This window comes from Pseudogymnoascus destructans, assembly GCF_001641265.1.
Source record: "Pseudogymnoascus destructans isolate 20631-21 unplaced genomic scaffold scaffold_15, whole genome shotgun sequence".
In the NCBI taxonomy this organism is placed as follows: Eukaryota; Fungi; Ascomycota; class Leotiomycetes; order Thelebolales; family Thelebolaceae; genus Pseudogymnoascus; species Pseudogymnoascus destructans.
Window position 1 is genome coordinate 929,735 of NW_020167534.1, and position 15,194 is coordinate 944,928.

A 15,194-nucleotide genomic window follows, 5' to 3' on the forward strand; every position below is an offset into this window, starting at 1 on the left:
TAAAAGGGCAGGGAATACTAAAATTCACAACCTTCTCCAACACCTCGAATCAAAGCCACGAAGCGGAAGACCACAGACAATTTAAAAGGATTCTGAAGAGTCACTACGCATATGATCTTTGCTACTTGCAAACCCATTTGACACTTTTCAACAAGTTATTAATAAGGAAAATCTACCCTACGCACGATCAATTGTCGAACGAGTTGCAGAATCACCAAGTGTTGAAATTCCACAACCTATTGTATGGAAAAACATCTGCCTCAAGCCCTACTTGGATAATATCATTCCTTCAGTACGATGGAAATTCTGCAAATGGGCACTATCCGAACTTGAAGCTGGATCAATTTTAATTTTCTCAGACGAATCATATATCAATCCACATAAGAAACGACGGATAACAGTTCACGGGGTCAAACAGCAGAGAGCATGGCAATTCAACAGAATAATCTTTATTTCAAGTTATGTTTTGGGGAACAATGAGTTCAGAAACCTCTATCTTACACCCTTCTCGTTCATGAATTCCTGAAAGTATAGAAGAGAAGCAGATACATGTGCAGAAACTACGAGAGATAAATGCATATTGGAAATCAAAAGCAGAGAATGAACTTGTTAGAGCAACAACAGTTGGAACTCTTGAGTACGGATATATGGAAACTCTAAATGCAGATATTCGGAATGGCAAAAGCAAATGGAAAAAGGCACAAGTTGCTTCACAAGAGTTTGGAGATATAGAGACATGGAGTAGAGGACGGCAATCAGAAGGGCAAGAAGTTTCAAAGGGCAGGATTGATTGGTTTCTATATCGAGAGATGGTTCTTATTCCTCTTCTCTTCCCCTACTTTCGAAAAGTAAAGGCTTTACATCCTACAAAACGAGTATGGTTTGTGGATGATAATGTAAGTCTTCATTTGAAGGCTCACCGATTTGTAAGATTATATGAAGAAGGAGGGAATCTATAGAGTGTAATTTTGGCCTCCAAACTCTCCCAATTTGCACCCTATTGAAAATGCCTTTGATTATCTCAAGGATCAGGTTGACGGCTATACACCATTAAACGGAGGGAAGTTTGAGAGAGCTCATGCACGGGTATTTCTTGAGGAAGAATGGGGGAAAAAAATGGATGGGAAATCTACACAATTATGTGCTTCGTTTAAGGACAAGTTGGAGCGGTGTATTGCAGTCAATGGGGGGAACAACTTTCGTTGGGTAGATCAATAGTACGAGTAGAGTATGTACTGTACATGCATTTTCTCCAAGTACTTACACGCCCCACTTATTACACACAGACCCTGTGGAAACTTTTGGGCCGCACGAGTACTTGGAGGAATGCCGACGCGAAGACGGTATCGTGAGGGAGCCTCACGGCATTTGCAGAGAGCCAGCATGAGTTCGGCGACCTGAATGCGACGCTTGACAGCATTCTGCGGTGTGATATCTGTGGCGCGAGCGCAGATAAGATCGACTAGCTGCGTCCTCTGTGGGATCTGATGCTCAACCACTGGCTCGATGTACTCTTCATCGTGCTGTCCATTGTTATGCCTCTCAATGTCTTCTGTTGGGCGGCGGCGGAAATACTCATCCCGGAATTCCTGAGAGATGATGTTTCGACGCTTAGTCCTAGCACTACCGATCGCACCAGTAAGTCGTCGAACTTCTGCCTCGATGCTCGTTCCCTGAATCCTGTACGCCCCAGCTTTCAGTTGCTCTCGCTCCTGCTCAAGTGCAGTGATAACAGGATCGGGGGGGAGCGCAGCTAGGTACTCGTGGGACGAGGCAGAACGACAATGGGCCCTCCACGAGGCCCTTAGTTGTGCAGCCGGTCGCGGTCATCTAGCAGTTGTCGAGCTCTTGTGTCAGCATGTAGACGTCTCTAAACCCTGTATGACGGGGACTCCGTTCACTATGAGCGCGTCTATAGGAGAGTCAACAGAAGTTATGCAGATGCTGCTTAGGCTTGGGGCGGGGCTGGATCCTTCCGCACTCTATAACGCTGCTGATCAAGGCCATCTGGCCCTTGTCCTAGACATTCTGTCTAGGCGTCCAATGGATATCTTCTATCCAGATTCTGAGGGTCGGACACCATTACACCACGCGGCAAAGAAGGGACACGCAGACATCATACAGGCGCTACTCATCACGGTGCCGACCATGAAGTAGTAGAGGTATTATAGGATACACTGCTCTAGACCTGGCTATCTCCTATCGCCATAAAAATGTCATCAAAATCCTTGGTGACATGCCGATATCAGCACCACCACCCACTGATGACGAATCATACGCATCTGATGAAGAGGATAAAGATTCGGAGGAGATCAAAACTGTATCACACAAGAGCTCTACTATCAAGGCCGAGGAAGAAGAACCCTGTGGTTTTGGAATTGAGACTAGTCTCGCACGAATGAAGTTTAAGTCAATTGCTTGGGCAATTTCAGCTAAGTTAAAAGTAGATAAAACGGCAAGGGCCGAAATTCATTCCATGGACCAACTCCACCAAGTCTTCTCTCGCAGCAGCTGCCGCTGAATTGAATGCTACTGAATATACCAGAAATTACTTGCGTATATTCTTATCACCAGAATGTACTAGAGTCCATCGACATGAGCATGAGAATGGAGACCAACTGACGGGACAGGACAGAACTCGTAGCTGAGACAGTTGGTCGCCAGGATACACTGGCCGTTTTCGGCAATCTGGCCAGGGGGACAACGAGGTGCATTGATACAGCGATGGTCAACCAGGCTGAAAGTCCATCCATCTGGACATTCGGGGTCCTGGTTATAAACGCAGCGCCTGTTTTGGTAGTTGAAACCAGGAGGACAGGTAGGATTCTCCGTCGAAACACAGCGGTCGTCGATAAAAACAGTGGCCTCTGGGCATCGTGGCTTGTCGCCAACACATGCATCCCCCTTCCGGGTTGAGCCCTCTGGGCATTCTGGGTCAACTTCCGAAACACACTCGCTACCACTCACGGTGTAGCCAGGAGGGCAGGGATTAGTCTCGGTTGTAACACAATTGCCCGCTCTCCACACGTAGCCAGGAGGACAGAGAGGATTGTCATTCGAGATGCAGTGGTTGCTGACAAGCTGGGTGTTGTCTGGGCATGTGGGGATGTCCCCACTGACACAATCTTCGCCGTTGAACGTAGCTCCATTTGGACACTCAACAGGGATGTCAGTGACGCACCTGCCTTCACTTAGTCGACTGCCTTCAGGGCATACGGGAAATTCCATGTCAAAGATGCACTGGTGACCGTCAAAGGCGGTGTGAGGGGGACACTTGGGGTTCACACCCGTCACACACTGTGATCCATCCCAAGTCGAGTTCTCAGGACATTCCACGTGTTCATCGACGACACAATTGAATCCATCCCATGTTGACCCAGGTGGACAGCCAGGGGTTTCGCTGCTGATACACATTCCGCTCTCCATGACTGTTCCTACTGGGCATTCCACATGCTCTGTGGCCACACACTCGCCGTCGATCAAGTCCAGGAAGGCGTCGCATTTCGGATCCTCGCGCCACACACAGACGTTGCCCTCTGGAGCAAAGCCTGGTGGGCATGGAACAGGCACCCGGTGGACACAGCGATGGTCCTCAAATGACAGGCCAGGCGAACACTCAGGCTCCCTCGTACCCGGTCTCTTGCAGCGACCATTCTCCAAAATGGTTCCTTCAGGACACTGCCCATTGTCTGGCTCCAGGAAACACATTTGACTATCCCAGCCCATGTTGGGAGGGCAGCAGAAGGCGTTACCCGAGAGCCGGTCAACAGCCAGTTGGCTCCCATCAGAGCATGTGGCGTCTTCACTTGTAGTGCAGAAGTTATTGACCGGCCGGCTGCCATCAGTACAAAGAGCAGGACTTGAAGAGATACAACGACCGGTCGTTTTGTTTAGGACCGTTTCCTCAGGGCAGGACGGTTCCTCCTCGGAGATGCAGCGCCGCCCTTTGCAGATAGTACCAGGGGGGCATGTCAGGCCCGCAATGGAGACGCACTTGTGAACGGTCTTATCAAACGTCGTGAGTTTGGCGCAGTAGGGGTCCTCCTCGCTGATACACACCGAGTGAGATAGAACTGCACCTGGGGGACACTGCGGGCTTTCAGAATGGATACAAGTCTGACCATTGAAATAGCCATCATCCAAGCACGAAGGCGTTAGATCAGACACGCAAACACTGCCGCTGGGTTGGAAGTCCGTCGGACAGCGCGGCCCTTGAGCGCTAACGCATACTGCCCGGTTCAAGACATACGGGTCGGGACAGAATGGTTCATGATTGGTAACGCATGTGTTGCCATTCCAATGGCTTTCGCCGTGGCACATGGGATCTTGCAGCGAGAGACAGTAATCGTCACGCCGAACAGTGCCTTCGTGACACTGCGGGATGCCGAGAGCACAGCTGTGTCCATCAAAACTCGTACCTTCGGGACAACATTTGACCTGACCCGACACTGGGTCGTGTGAGGGAACGATATCGTTGAGAGTGAAACGGCGAAACTCGCCCAAGAGCCGTTGCTCCGGTGTACTTGCAACGTTCTGGATAGCGGATAGCAGGACAGTCCACATAAGAGCGCCCTTAAACTTGGGCATGGTCATCGATGATGGCCCCGATGGTGAAGAGAAATTAAATGGGTAGTATCGACTTGAAGAGATGATGAGTATTCAATGAAATGACCGAGGTTTATATAGGGCTTCTTCCTGCCTTGACCTGCCCCCTAGCTTGACCCTCCCATTCTCGTGTCCTGCAAGGTGAGTCGGGTAGTACGACATGAAGGTCGAATAAAGCGCGGCAGGGCACCATTACTTCTTAACCCTTGATCCTAAGACAGACATCTTTTTTGGTAGGCTATACCCGTATTGTCTCAGTTCAGCTTGTTCCATACTATTTCGCATACTTGTGAACCCTGATCTTAAGACTTATTTTTGGCGGGCTATATCCGCATTGTCTTGCTTCAGCTCGTCAAATATTATTTTGCGTATTCTTTATACGGAAAACGGGCAAGATCTCAATTTTTTGGTGGACGCGATCTTATTGTCTCATTTTAGCCGTCACTTTCGTATTTATTACAGAAACGGGGTAGTCAGGGTTATGTACTCTAACGATTGGTGGTAGGGGCTTCTTGAGTAACTCAACAATCGGCACATATATGAGGCTGCATATATGTGCCGATCAGTCAAGACCCTTTAGGGTGGTCCATGGCAAATCAGTCAACTCAGGAGACACGGTTGAGATCGATCTATGACGTGGTCCACCAGAATTTCGTCGACAAAACTTATGACCAAACTCGCAAGACACGATGCGACCCTTCTCATCAAACTATAGGACTTTTGTAGTTTGTGATTGAGGTGCAGAGGTCAAAGAGAGACAGGGAGACATTGTAACGGATGCGTGTAACAAGCAACCCTCTCCTTAACTAGAAAAAATCGACTAATGTGGTTACGTTGCAGTGTGATGAGTTCCCGTAGCCCATCTCACTTATTGGAAAGTTTGCTCCCCGGCATAGAGACAGATGAGTTGTTCGCGGCGTCTTTCATGGCGTGTTTTGCGGCGTTTAACTACAAATTCAGAATGATTGTCCTCACAAATACGAATCAGGACCGCTGAGACCGTTGCAAGCAACTTCCCTACTGGGCGATTCCTAGATCTGCATGGCATTTCCTGTGTATTCGAGGTGAGATGCACTTCGGTCTCTCCTTCAAACGAATCTGGATTCTGAATTTTTCCGATTACTGGTCGACACCGTGTCATTATGCCAGCTGCCATTGTCGTATTTAACTAAAAGAGTGTGATAGCTTCAGCATCCCCTACATGCCAATGTTACATAGCGGCCAATACGAAATGGCATGGGATCAATAGGAGTCTAAGAGTAAAGTCCCGATGTCCATGTCCGCTAATAGGTATAGCTCGAAAGAAAGCTAGCTTTCGGTTGAGTAAAGGTGATCATCTGCAAAGATAGGTTTTGCACATTTCATGGATCATCCTCTCGATCTTTGTCCTTCAATGCCTCCACCCCAGAAAAATGTTTGTCACACCACCAGCACAATTGCTGCCTATAAAATTCATGTTCCCCCCCTTAATTTCTTTTGAATATTGGTACGCTTCAGTCCCTGGTTTCCGATATTTTATCCCTTACTCTCTCGTAGCCTTACAATCGCTATGAAGTCTCTTGCCCTCCATTCGTTCGTTGCTCTTTTATCAGCTCTATCAGCAGCGGCGATCGAGCTGCAACCTCTACCAACAGAATTGAGTGAGGTTTGTCCGTCTCTCAATGGCCAAAGAGGCTTCCTCGATGACGGATCTGTGGTCGAGATACATTGCGGCACATTTTGGAACCCCTTCGACGGATCCGCCGTCTCAAACGTCGCCAACGTTAAGGAGTGTGCCACCGCGTGCGCCCAACAAGATTCATGCAAAGGAAGTACGTGGAGCTCCCGATTGAGGAGGTGCTGGATAACCTCTGATGGGACCAGCGCTCTCCAACCCAATGATGCATATGTGTCCTTGAAAAAGCTGGACGAGCTCGCCACTATACCTATACCCACAAACTGCGCAGCTGAGATAGAAGCTTGCGAAAATGAGAGAGAAAGGTGCGTCGGGGAGAGAGAAGTTAGCTCTAATGGACAACGCGTCTGCGAAGCAACTGCATCAAGTCTACGGACCCAGATAGCAAGTCAACAGACCCAGACAGCAAGTCTACAGACCCAGATAGCAACCCTCCAGAGAGGAGAGTCTAGTATGTTTTCATGTGGCCCTCTTATCTTTCTTTTCTAATATGCGAGCAGATCGAAGTGCCATCTTGGGCAGGAGGCAGTATCATATTCATTATACACGTCGTACGTCCAACTATACTAGCTGCCATGAGTCCTAGCGTGCTAATCAAGAAACCCAGATGTTAGGGACGTGAAATCACCGAACAGAAGATTGGCTCATGTCCGGACACTTCATTTGTGTATTGAAGCGTGTGCTCTTGATTCTGCATGCAGACATGCATTCTATCATCCTCACTCGACGCAATGCTATTTAGATCCGGCGAGAATCACTGCCAACAATCTGTATACTCATGGCGCCATCCATACTGTCATATTCTCGTCATGGTACGTACTACTATATAACTCTAATATTACGACTATGATCCGCTAATGGTTTTCAAGATGCACTGTTTTGTGAGAAACAGAAAGGTTTATAGTATTCGAGGCATATATCAGAGTATCGGGGGGACGACCTCCGTACAGCACTTCGTTTCTACGTAGCCTCAGCGAGATAGCTTAGCTCCGCAATTGACTTCAATTTTATCTTATAGCAATTCTATTTGCAGTTCTATTTTATTGCAGGGTTCCTTGACTGAGTGAGGTGAGAATAAGAGCTGCCGTGGCGCGAAAGGCGGGATGGCGCTACCGCTCGATCAGCTAGATCCGTTCGACCCTATCCTCAATTGTTACTCGGAGGCCATTTCCACGGTATGGCTCTCGCTTATTTAGCCAATGAGATACGGCCAATGAGATACGGCCAATGAGATACGGCGTTCATCTGAATGTGTAGCTGAGTGAACCCTTCACTTGCTAGCGCTTGTCCTCAGCTGTCTTGGATCAGCAGGCGCTACACTTGCTTGGTGGAGAGCTATCCTTCTTCTTGGAGGGATGAATACCGCATCATAATCCGATGTGCGTAGATTTGGCATGGGCCCTGATTCTCAGTGAATTGCACATCACATTTGTGTTCCTCCGTGCGCATGTGCCCTTTTGTCTTAGCTTCACAAATAATTCGAAGATCTCAGTCGTCCAAACCAGTCCGACCACTACCGCGATTCACGACTCAGACATTTTACCCACCGTGGGTTGCGATCAATCGCAAGCCAGCTGAGACATGTCTAGCTTAACCTGCCATTCTAACAAAATAGGCAATACCCCTCCGGATCGCCCTCCCGATTGTGACCAGCCGCCTCTGGTGCGGAAGAGTTAGGTGGCAGAAGCGATCATACTACAATAATCCGTGTCTCATTGTGTCATGTTTCACGATGTGAGGGACGTTAGTAACATCGCGTATCCCTTTTTTATGTAGCTAAAACTATTATTAGGTCTTCCCTTAGAGACACTGACCTATAAAGAACACGGTTCGACTATAGCATATCCGCGTATCGAGCCGTTATTACCGAGACACCAGCTGGCCATATGGTGCCATGTCTCAAAAACGGCGCCCCGAGCTTGATGTCAGCCTTGAGAATCCAGGAGAGGTTCGAAATATAAATACTGTCTTTGACCTCTTGAATATAAATCCCGAGAACCTATAAGCTACGTACCCTCTACCTTAGCTACCTGCCTTAGTCGACAATTTCACCTTGCACTTATACTCTGACACGAAATGAAAGTCTTTAATGTGGCCTTCACGGTTGTCCATCTTCCAATAGCAGCTCTGGCCTTACAAACCCCGCTACAAGTCCCCCTTTCTACTGTGAAGGATTTCGTCAACAGGGTGACCGTCACTCTTTCCTTCGGCACGGTCATCGGATCCGTTTCTTCCATTGAGACCTTCAATGGGATTCCATACGCTGACCCTCCAGTCGGGCCACTGCGCCTTAGACCCCCACAAAGGCTCTCCCGGTCCTTGGGTGAATTCGACGCCACGGGCACTGCCGCATCGTGTCCGCGGATGCCCCTCTTCCCTGATGGAGCCCCTTCAATCCCGGAGGAGTTTCGTAACGCGCCTTTCTTAGAGGTTGAGGAGGGCAAGACCCAAGAGGACTGTTTGACTATCAGCGTACGACGAACCAAGGGTACCAAAGCGGAGGACAAACTTCCGGTACTCTTCGGGCTTTTTGGCTTTGGCTATGTGAATAGCGACTCGAAGAAGTACAATGAGGTTGTGGACAAACTGCTTGCCTACGGTGCTCAAGCGCAGAAGCCGTTTATCTATGTCGCCGTTAACTATCGCGTTGCTGGGTTCGGTTTCTTAGGGGGCAAGGAGATCCTCGCAGATGGTGCCTCTAACCTTGGTCTTCTTGACCAGCGCATGGGCCTTGAGTGGGTTGCCGAGAACATCGAGTCTTTTGGCGGTGACCCAGAGAAAGTAACCATCTGGGGCGAGTCGTCTGGATCTATCTCCGTCTTTAACCAGATGCTTCTATTTAACGGAAATGCTACGTTCAAGGGCAAGCACCTCTTTCAAGGTGCGATCATGAATTCTGGTAGCATCATGTCGACCGACAGGGTAGATGGCCCTAAGGCTCAGCATATCTACGACAATGTGGTTGAGCGGGCTGGGTGCAAGGGCTAACCGGACACTTTAGAGTGTCTCCGTGAGTTGCCATACAATACCTTCCTCGACGCTTCCAATTCCGTGACTCGCATCATGTCATATAGCTCACCTGCCTTATCATATCTACCTCGGCCTGATGGGGTGGTCCTTGCAGATAGTCCAGATAGACTTGCTAAGGACGGCTTGTATCACGCCGTTCCTATCATCATTGGCAGTCAGGAGGATGAGGGCACGGTCTTCTCCTTCAACCAAAGGAATATTTCGACAACGCTACATCTAAAGGATTACTTGGTCGACTATTTTGAGCAAGCTAGCTCCTCCGACATTGACCTTCTCCTAAAGTATTATCCAGATGATCAAAGATTGGGAAGTCCATTCAACACCGGCTTCAAAAACACATTATACAACCAATATAAGCGTCTAGCGGCTATACTCGGTGATATCACGTTCGCCCTTACTCGGCGTTTGGCCGCTGAGCTCATGACTGAGGCTAATCCTGAGGTTCCTGTGTGGTCATATCTCGACTCGTCTAAGACTATCGTTCCTTACCTCGGCACATCTCACGGGACGGCTAGGTTTTTGGTATCCGAAAAACAACTTGGGGACTATTACTTGAACTTTCTTTATAACAAAGACCCTAACGTAGACAGTCGCCTCAACTTCTGGCCCAAATGGGCTGGTAAGAAAAGGCCAATATTAAAAATACAGAGCGACAGTTTCTTTCCTCGTGTTATCATACATGATAACTTCCGGAGCGAGCAGTACGAGTATATCCGGGATAACACCGAGACATTCTCCTTCTAAAATGGTGAAATAGATGCTTAGAAGACTGCGCTTACTGTTGCATGAAAGATGTTCAGGTCTAGGGCTATATTTTGGAGGTCTAGAGGGCGATACAAAGGTGTATTTCAAAGGGCTCTATGATAGCTATCATGCCTCCCCTACTACACTAGAAGCAAGCTGTTACGTTTTGCTACCAGCGTTGGTATAGGTTTAGAAACAATATGTTAGAAAGTACTACAGTATACGAATAGTTGCTCTATTATCGAAATTCCCCTACAGGCGATGAAGCTACTAGGGCTGCTTTGCAATAGAACTAGACTTTGTAGGGCCAGGCTCTGTTTCGATGGCTACTATTAGACGCACACCTGTCAGCTCACCTGCGATCGAACTTTCAATAGCAAAGAGGCGTTACAGCAGCACCTGCGGGATTCACCAGCGCATTCCTGGTCCATCAACTGTGAGGCTTGCGATCGGTCCTTCGGGAACGAGCAGGCGTTACAGCAGCACCTAAGCGACTCTCCTGTTCACGCTCCATCCTTTGACTGTGATGACTGCGATCGATCATTCAATGATGAAGAGGCGCTGCAACAGCACCTACGGGATTCACCAGCGCATTCCTGGTCCTTTAACTGTGAAACCTGCGATCGTCACTACGGCAGCGAGGAAGCTCTACAGCTGCATCTGCGAGACTCTCACATTCACCAACAGGATACGGAGACCCCCTTAGATGCCTTTTTCCGCTCTTTCCCAATGTTTGATTATGACCGTTCTCTCCCCCCCGCTACTTCATATGCCAAGTTGCAGAGACACGAAGGATGGCGCCGTGGGAATGCCGCGTCGGAAGATGCGTGGGACAGATACCAAGGTGCGCTGCAAAACGAACTGCATATGTGGTATGGTGCAGAAAGCGATTTAACTGCGTGGCATGCGCGTTGTCGCGACTGTAGACATGTCGTAAAACAGCTATACTGTCGACGTTGCTTGCATAGACGAATGTGAACTGGGCCAGGCCAGAGCTCTCGCCGAGAAGGGATCTATATTCGGCATCGCCCCTATCCTATAATTCCGCGGATCCAACATAACCATGCGATGCGGCACTTTGAGGGCATTTACGGTATTACTGTGGAGCTTCGCCGAATGGTTTTCTTGCCATTAGTCATATATCTGCTTGAAAATCTTGAAAATCGGAAGGGATATAAAAGCTTGAATGAAAATCGCTGGCCTCATGACCGGTGGCTCGGCGGCGAAGTGGGCGGCCGGAGGGGCAGGAGCAAGTTGGGTCCGTCGCTCCGGTTATTCCCGTCACCATGAGAACGGCGGTTTGGGAGATAGATAGGGGCATAAACGGGCGGTTTTTTATGGAGGGATGGGGGTGTTTGGTATCGTGTTATAAGGCGGAGAGTACTATTTAATTAGTTGAGGAGATATATCGTTTTTTTGCTATTGTTGAGTCTTGATCGTAGATATTTAAATATACCAAAGTTCGTGGCCGCCGCAAACGACCACAATTAGGTAAGCCGGAGTAACTCGGGATCCAGCGACTCCCAAGCCTCCTAAAGCCTCTAATGACTCGGCGTCTACTATTCCCGTAGAAAATAGCAATATTTTATTCGGAGAATCTGACTCAGAGGTAGTGCACTGCCAATGCAATTGCCTCCTATTCGGGTACCTTGCGCCCCCTGTCCCAATCGCGTCAATTTGGTCTCAGCCCTGCCGCTGTCGGTATTTTGATATATAAGACCCTGGTCTCAGCTTCTTGAGCCTCATGTAGGTTCTATATTGCCACCATTCTTCAAGTCTTTACACCTTTACATGTTCACTTCACTACTATACTGCTAGTTGATACTACTACTCCACACACACGTACGTCATGTCAACAAACATGATCGCGGCGCGAGCGCCCATGCTCGCAGCCCACGGGGCTATGCTCCCCAAGATGTCCATGGCAGTATCAAGACTCTGCCTCACGCCAATCTACAACATCAACGGGCGCAGCCCCCAGCAGTCCCGCCACCTGAGTCTCGCAGCAAGACCAGGCAGAACAACCCCGCACCACGCCGCCCGGCCAAGCCTGCAGCAACAACCCCTCTCAAAGAGGCAATTCAGCACCACTACCCCGCCACAGCTCGAGGAGAAATACTTCCCAGAGCCAAAACACCACCTCATCCGCACTACGCGCCCAGCATGGGAGCACCCAGGGTAAGCCCCCTCGACCCCCCAGCTCACGTGACGACTCATAACCTCCTCCCCAGATTCACAGAGGAGCAAATGACGACCAATATCCGCTTCGAGCACCGCAACCCTGAAGACATGTCGGACCGCTTCGCGCTCTTCCTCATGCGCATGCTGCGCAAAGGCACCGACATCGCCACGGGCTACTCGCACAACGTAACCAGCGCCGCCACCGCCTCTGATCCCACAGCCTTGGAATCCACGAAGCCTTACAAGATGTCTGAGCGCAAATGGCTGATCCGCTTCCTCTTCCTTGAGTCCGTGGCGGGTGTCCCCGGGATGGTGGCGGGGATGCTGAGACATCTGAGCAGTTTGAGGAGGATGCAGAGGGATAACGGGTGGATCGAGACGTTGCTAGAGGAGGCGTACAATGAGCGCATGCACCTCTTGACGTTCTTGAAGATGGCGGAGCCGGGGTGGTTTATGAGGTTGATGTGTCTTGGTGCGCAGGGTGTTTTCTTCAACTCCATGTTCGTGGCGTACCTTATCAGTCCCCGCACCGCGCACAGGTTTGTTGGGTACCTCGAGGAAGAGGCAGTACTGACGTACTCGCTTGTGCTTGCCGACTTGGAGGCAGGGAAACTGCCGAAGTGGGAGGGCTTGCAGGCGCCTGATATTGCGATCGAGTACTGGAAGATGCCGGAGGGGAAGCGGACGGTGAAGGACCTCATCTTGTATGTGCGCGCCGACGAGGCGAAGCACAGGGAGGTGAACCACACGCTGGGAAATCTGAAGCAGGAGGAGGATCCGAATCCATTTGTGAGCACGTATTTTGATGCCGGGAAGCCGCATCCGGGGAAGGGGATTAAGAATGGAGAATACAAGGGGACGGGGTGGGAGAGGAATGAGGTTATTTGAGGGAGGTTTCTTCATCATTTGATTTGATTTTTTTATGGGGTGTTATTTGGGCGTTTCAGGAAGGCTGAGTGATGGGTAAATGGGATATTGTCCCCAAATCTCCTCTCTATAGGAGTTTACATGGTTTCATTTTCAACGGCGTTCGTTTCCATCTTTACAAAAAGAAAGACTGTGTATTCACATTGCGCCGAAGACGGGTATAGGGGCTATAGATAGACTATAGAGGTTTGTGGACGCAAGCCAACTTCATAATTCCAACCTTTTATACGGCTTCGTTAGTCTACCACTGACAAAGACTTTAGCTAACGGAGGTCAGTGTTGCCAATAGTATATTGGTCTTGGCAGTATATTGCAATATATATTGCAATAACGTGGTTGTACACCGAGTCGTGAATGTCGCCGAGTCGTGAACTTTTCCCTACTTAGCTACCTACGAACTTCAACACGCGTTTCCTCCACAACTACCAATGGAAATCCAAACCCAAGAAGCGCGAATTATTCTAGCTATTGAGGCTCTTCAAACATGTAAATCGCTTAATCGCAGGTCTGCATCAATACTATATAAAGTGCCTTATTCTACGCTTACTGATAGAATGGCCGGCCGACCTTCTCGACGCGAAACCAAATCCAATAGTCTTAAATTGACTGAGCTAGAAGAGGAAGTGATTATTCGAAATATATTGGATATGGATGCAAGAGGATTTGCGCCTCGGCCTGCTAGTGTGGAGGATATGGCAAATTATATCCTTGAATCGCGTGGGGGAAAGCACGTTGGGACGCGGTGGGCATATCGATTTATACAACACCGCCCCGAGTTAAAGACGCGTTTTAATCGCGTTTATGACTTTCAAAGAGCCTTGTGCGAAGATCCTGAGCTTATTGGAGCGTGGTTTCAACTTGTGCAGAACATGAGAGCAAAGTACGGCATCCAAGACTGCGATTTCTACAACTTTGACGAGACGGGCTTCATGATGGGCGTTATTAGCTCAGCTTTAGTTGTTACGCGCGCCGATCGACGTGGCAGAGGCAAGGCAGTTCAGCCTGGCAATCGGGAATGGGCTACAGCAATTGTTTGTGTGAATGCTGAAGGCGGGAGTATCCCTCCGTTTTTAGTAGTTCAATGTTACGACGGAACAAGAAGGCTGGCCAACTACAGGACAGGAAGGAGGGAGGTCGCATGAGACCGGCCCTGGTACCTGGAGGGGCAGCGGGGAATAGTAGTTCCGAAAGTATCACGTGACGGACTCGCAGGATGATGAGAAGAATCCTAAGAGTCCAGGACTCCGAGGACTCGAGTGAGTTCCCAGGAGTCCACTAGGCACGACGCCACTATATAAGTAGATAGTATTTCCTTAGATAGGAGCTTCGTGCTCAACTCAATACAGTATTTGTTATATACTAGTAACGTGTTACTTGAAGCCTTTGTGTCTGATCCCCTGCCTCCTCTGATAAGTAAACCTTTACGCAAGAGAACCTCTGTGTCTTCTATCGTTTAGAAGTCAGCGTTACATTCAAGGGAAATGTCACCTTTCAAGTTGGTATACTGAAGGCGGCCTTCCTCACAATTGGGTAATTAAACCAACAAGCAATGGATGGACCAACAACGAGACAGGTCTAGAATGGCTTCATCACTTCGATAAACATACTTGCAGTCGTACAAAAGGACCATATCGGATGTTGGTTTTAGACGGGCATGAAAGTCACGAATCAGCTGCGTTTCAGGAATATTGCAAAGCAAACAACATCATAACTCTCTGTCTACCTCCTCACTCATCTCACCTAACTCAGCCACTTGATGTTGGGTGCTTTAGTGTTCTTAAACGCATGTATGGGCGTCAAATTGAGACCTTTATTAAGGCTCATATAAACCATATTACAAAGGTTGAGTTTTTTATAGCTTTCCACGCAGCTTATAACCAGTCAATAACAACTCAAAACGCCAAAGCTGGATTTCGCGGAGCTGGTTTAGTGCCCTTTGATCCGCAAGTAATCATTTCAAAGCTAGATGTCAAGTTGCGGACTCCTACACCTACAGGACCCCCCTCTATAGACGCTGATCCTTGGGTTTCTC

At 48.8% G+C, this 15,194-nt stretch overlaps 6 protein-coding genes across 6 annotated transcripts; 4 read left to right on the top strand and 2 right to left on the bottom strand.

Annotated features, from left to right (window-relative positions):
* Positions 1–1,211: 1,211 nt before the first annotated feature.
* Positions 1,212–1,830, bottom strand: VC83_04818 (uncharacterized protein; the record flags this gene model as incomplete). The annotated part of the gene is made up of 2 exons (XM_024468446.1): positions 1,212–1,712; positions 1,762–1,830. 2 exons carry the CDS (start codon positions 1,828–1,830, stop codon positions 1,212–1,214), a joined length of 570 nt encoding a protein of 189 aa, XP_024322550.1.
* A 750-nt stretch (positions 1,831–2,580) lies between these two features.
* VC83_04819 (uncharacterized protein) lies at positions 2,581–4,593 on the bottom strand (the record flags this gene model as incomplete). Its single annotated transcript, XM_024468447.1, has 1 exon — positions 2,581–4,593. One exon carries the CDS (start codon positions 4,591–4,593, stop codon positions 2,581–2,583), a length of 2,013 nt encoding a protein of 670 aa, XP_024322551.1.
* A 1,543-nt stretch (positions 4,594–6,136) lies between these two features.
* VC83_04820 (uncharacterized protein) lies at positions 6,137–7,586 on the top strand. Its single transcript, XM_024468448.1, has 4 exons — positions 6,137–6,731; positions 6,781–6,831; positions 6,888–7,092; positions 7,150–7,586. Coding segments are annotated over exons 1-4 (834 nt in total). The 5' UTR covers positions 6,137–6,154; the 3' UTR covers positions 7,151–7,586.
* A 770-nt stretch (positions 7,587–8,356) lies between these two features.
* On the top strand, positions 8,357–9,268 carry VC83_04821 (uncharacterized protein; the record flags this gene model as incomplete). Its single annotated transcript, XM_024468449.1, has 1 exon — positions 8,357–9,268. The coding sequence occupies one exon, from the start codon at positions 8,357–8,359 to the stop codon at positions 9,266–9,268; it is 912 nt and encodes a 303-aa protein (XP_024322795.1).
* A 75-nt stretch (positions 9,269–9,343) lies between these two features.
* VC83_04822 (uncharacterized protein) lies at positions 9,344–10,054 on the top strand (the record flags this gene model as incomplete). The annotated part of the gene is made up of 1 exon (XM_024468450.1): positions 9,344–10,054. The coding sequence occupies one exon, from the start codon at positions 9,344–9,346 to the stop codon at positions 10,052–10,054; it is 711 nt and encodes a 236-aa protein (XP_024322794.1).
* A 1,563-nt stretch (positions 10,055–11,617) lies between these two features.
* VC83_04823 (uncharacterized protein) lies at positions 11,618–13,434 on the top strand. Its single transcript, XM_024468451.1, has one exon. It carries the CDS (start codon positions 12,218–12,220, stop codon positions 13,121–13,123), a length of 906 nt encoding a protein of 301 aa, XP_024322793.1. The 5' UTR covers positions 11,618–12,217; the 3' UTR covers positions 13,124–13,434.
* The last annotated feature ends 1,760 nt before the right edge of the window (positions 13,435–15,194 follow it).

Coding starts and splice junctions, on each gene's coding strand:
- VC83_04820 (XM_024468448.1), top strand. CDS start 6,155: ATGAAGTCTCTTGCCCTCCATTCGTTCGTTGCTCTTTTATCAGCTCTA. Junction 6,732..6,780: donor CCTCCAGAGAGGAGAGTCTA/GTATGTTTTCAT, acceptor ATATGCGAGCAG/ATCGAAGTGCCATCTTGGGC. Junction 6,832..6,887: donor TCATATTCATTATACACGTC/GTACGTCCAACT, acceptor CAAGAAACCCAG/ATGTTAGGGACGTGAAATCA.
- VC83_04823 (XM_024468451.1), top strand. CDS start 12,218: ATGGGAGCACCCAGGGTAAGCCCCCTCGACCCCCCAGCTCACGTGACG.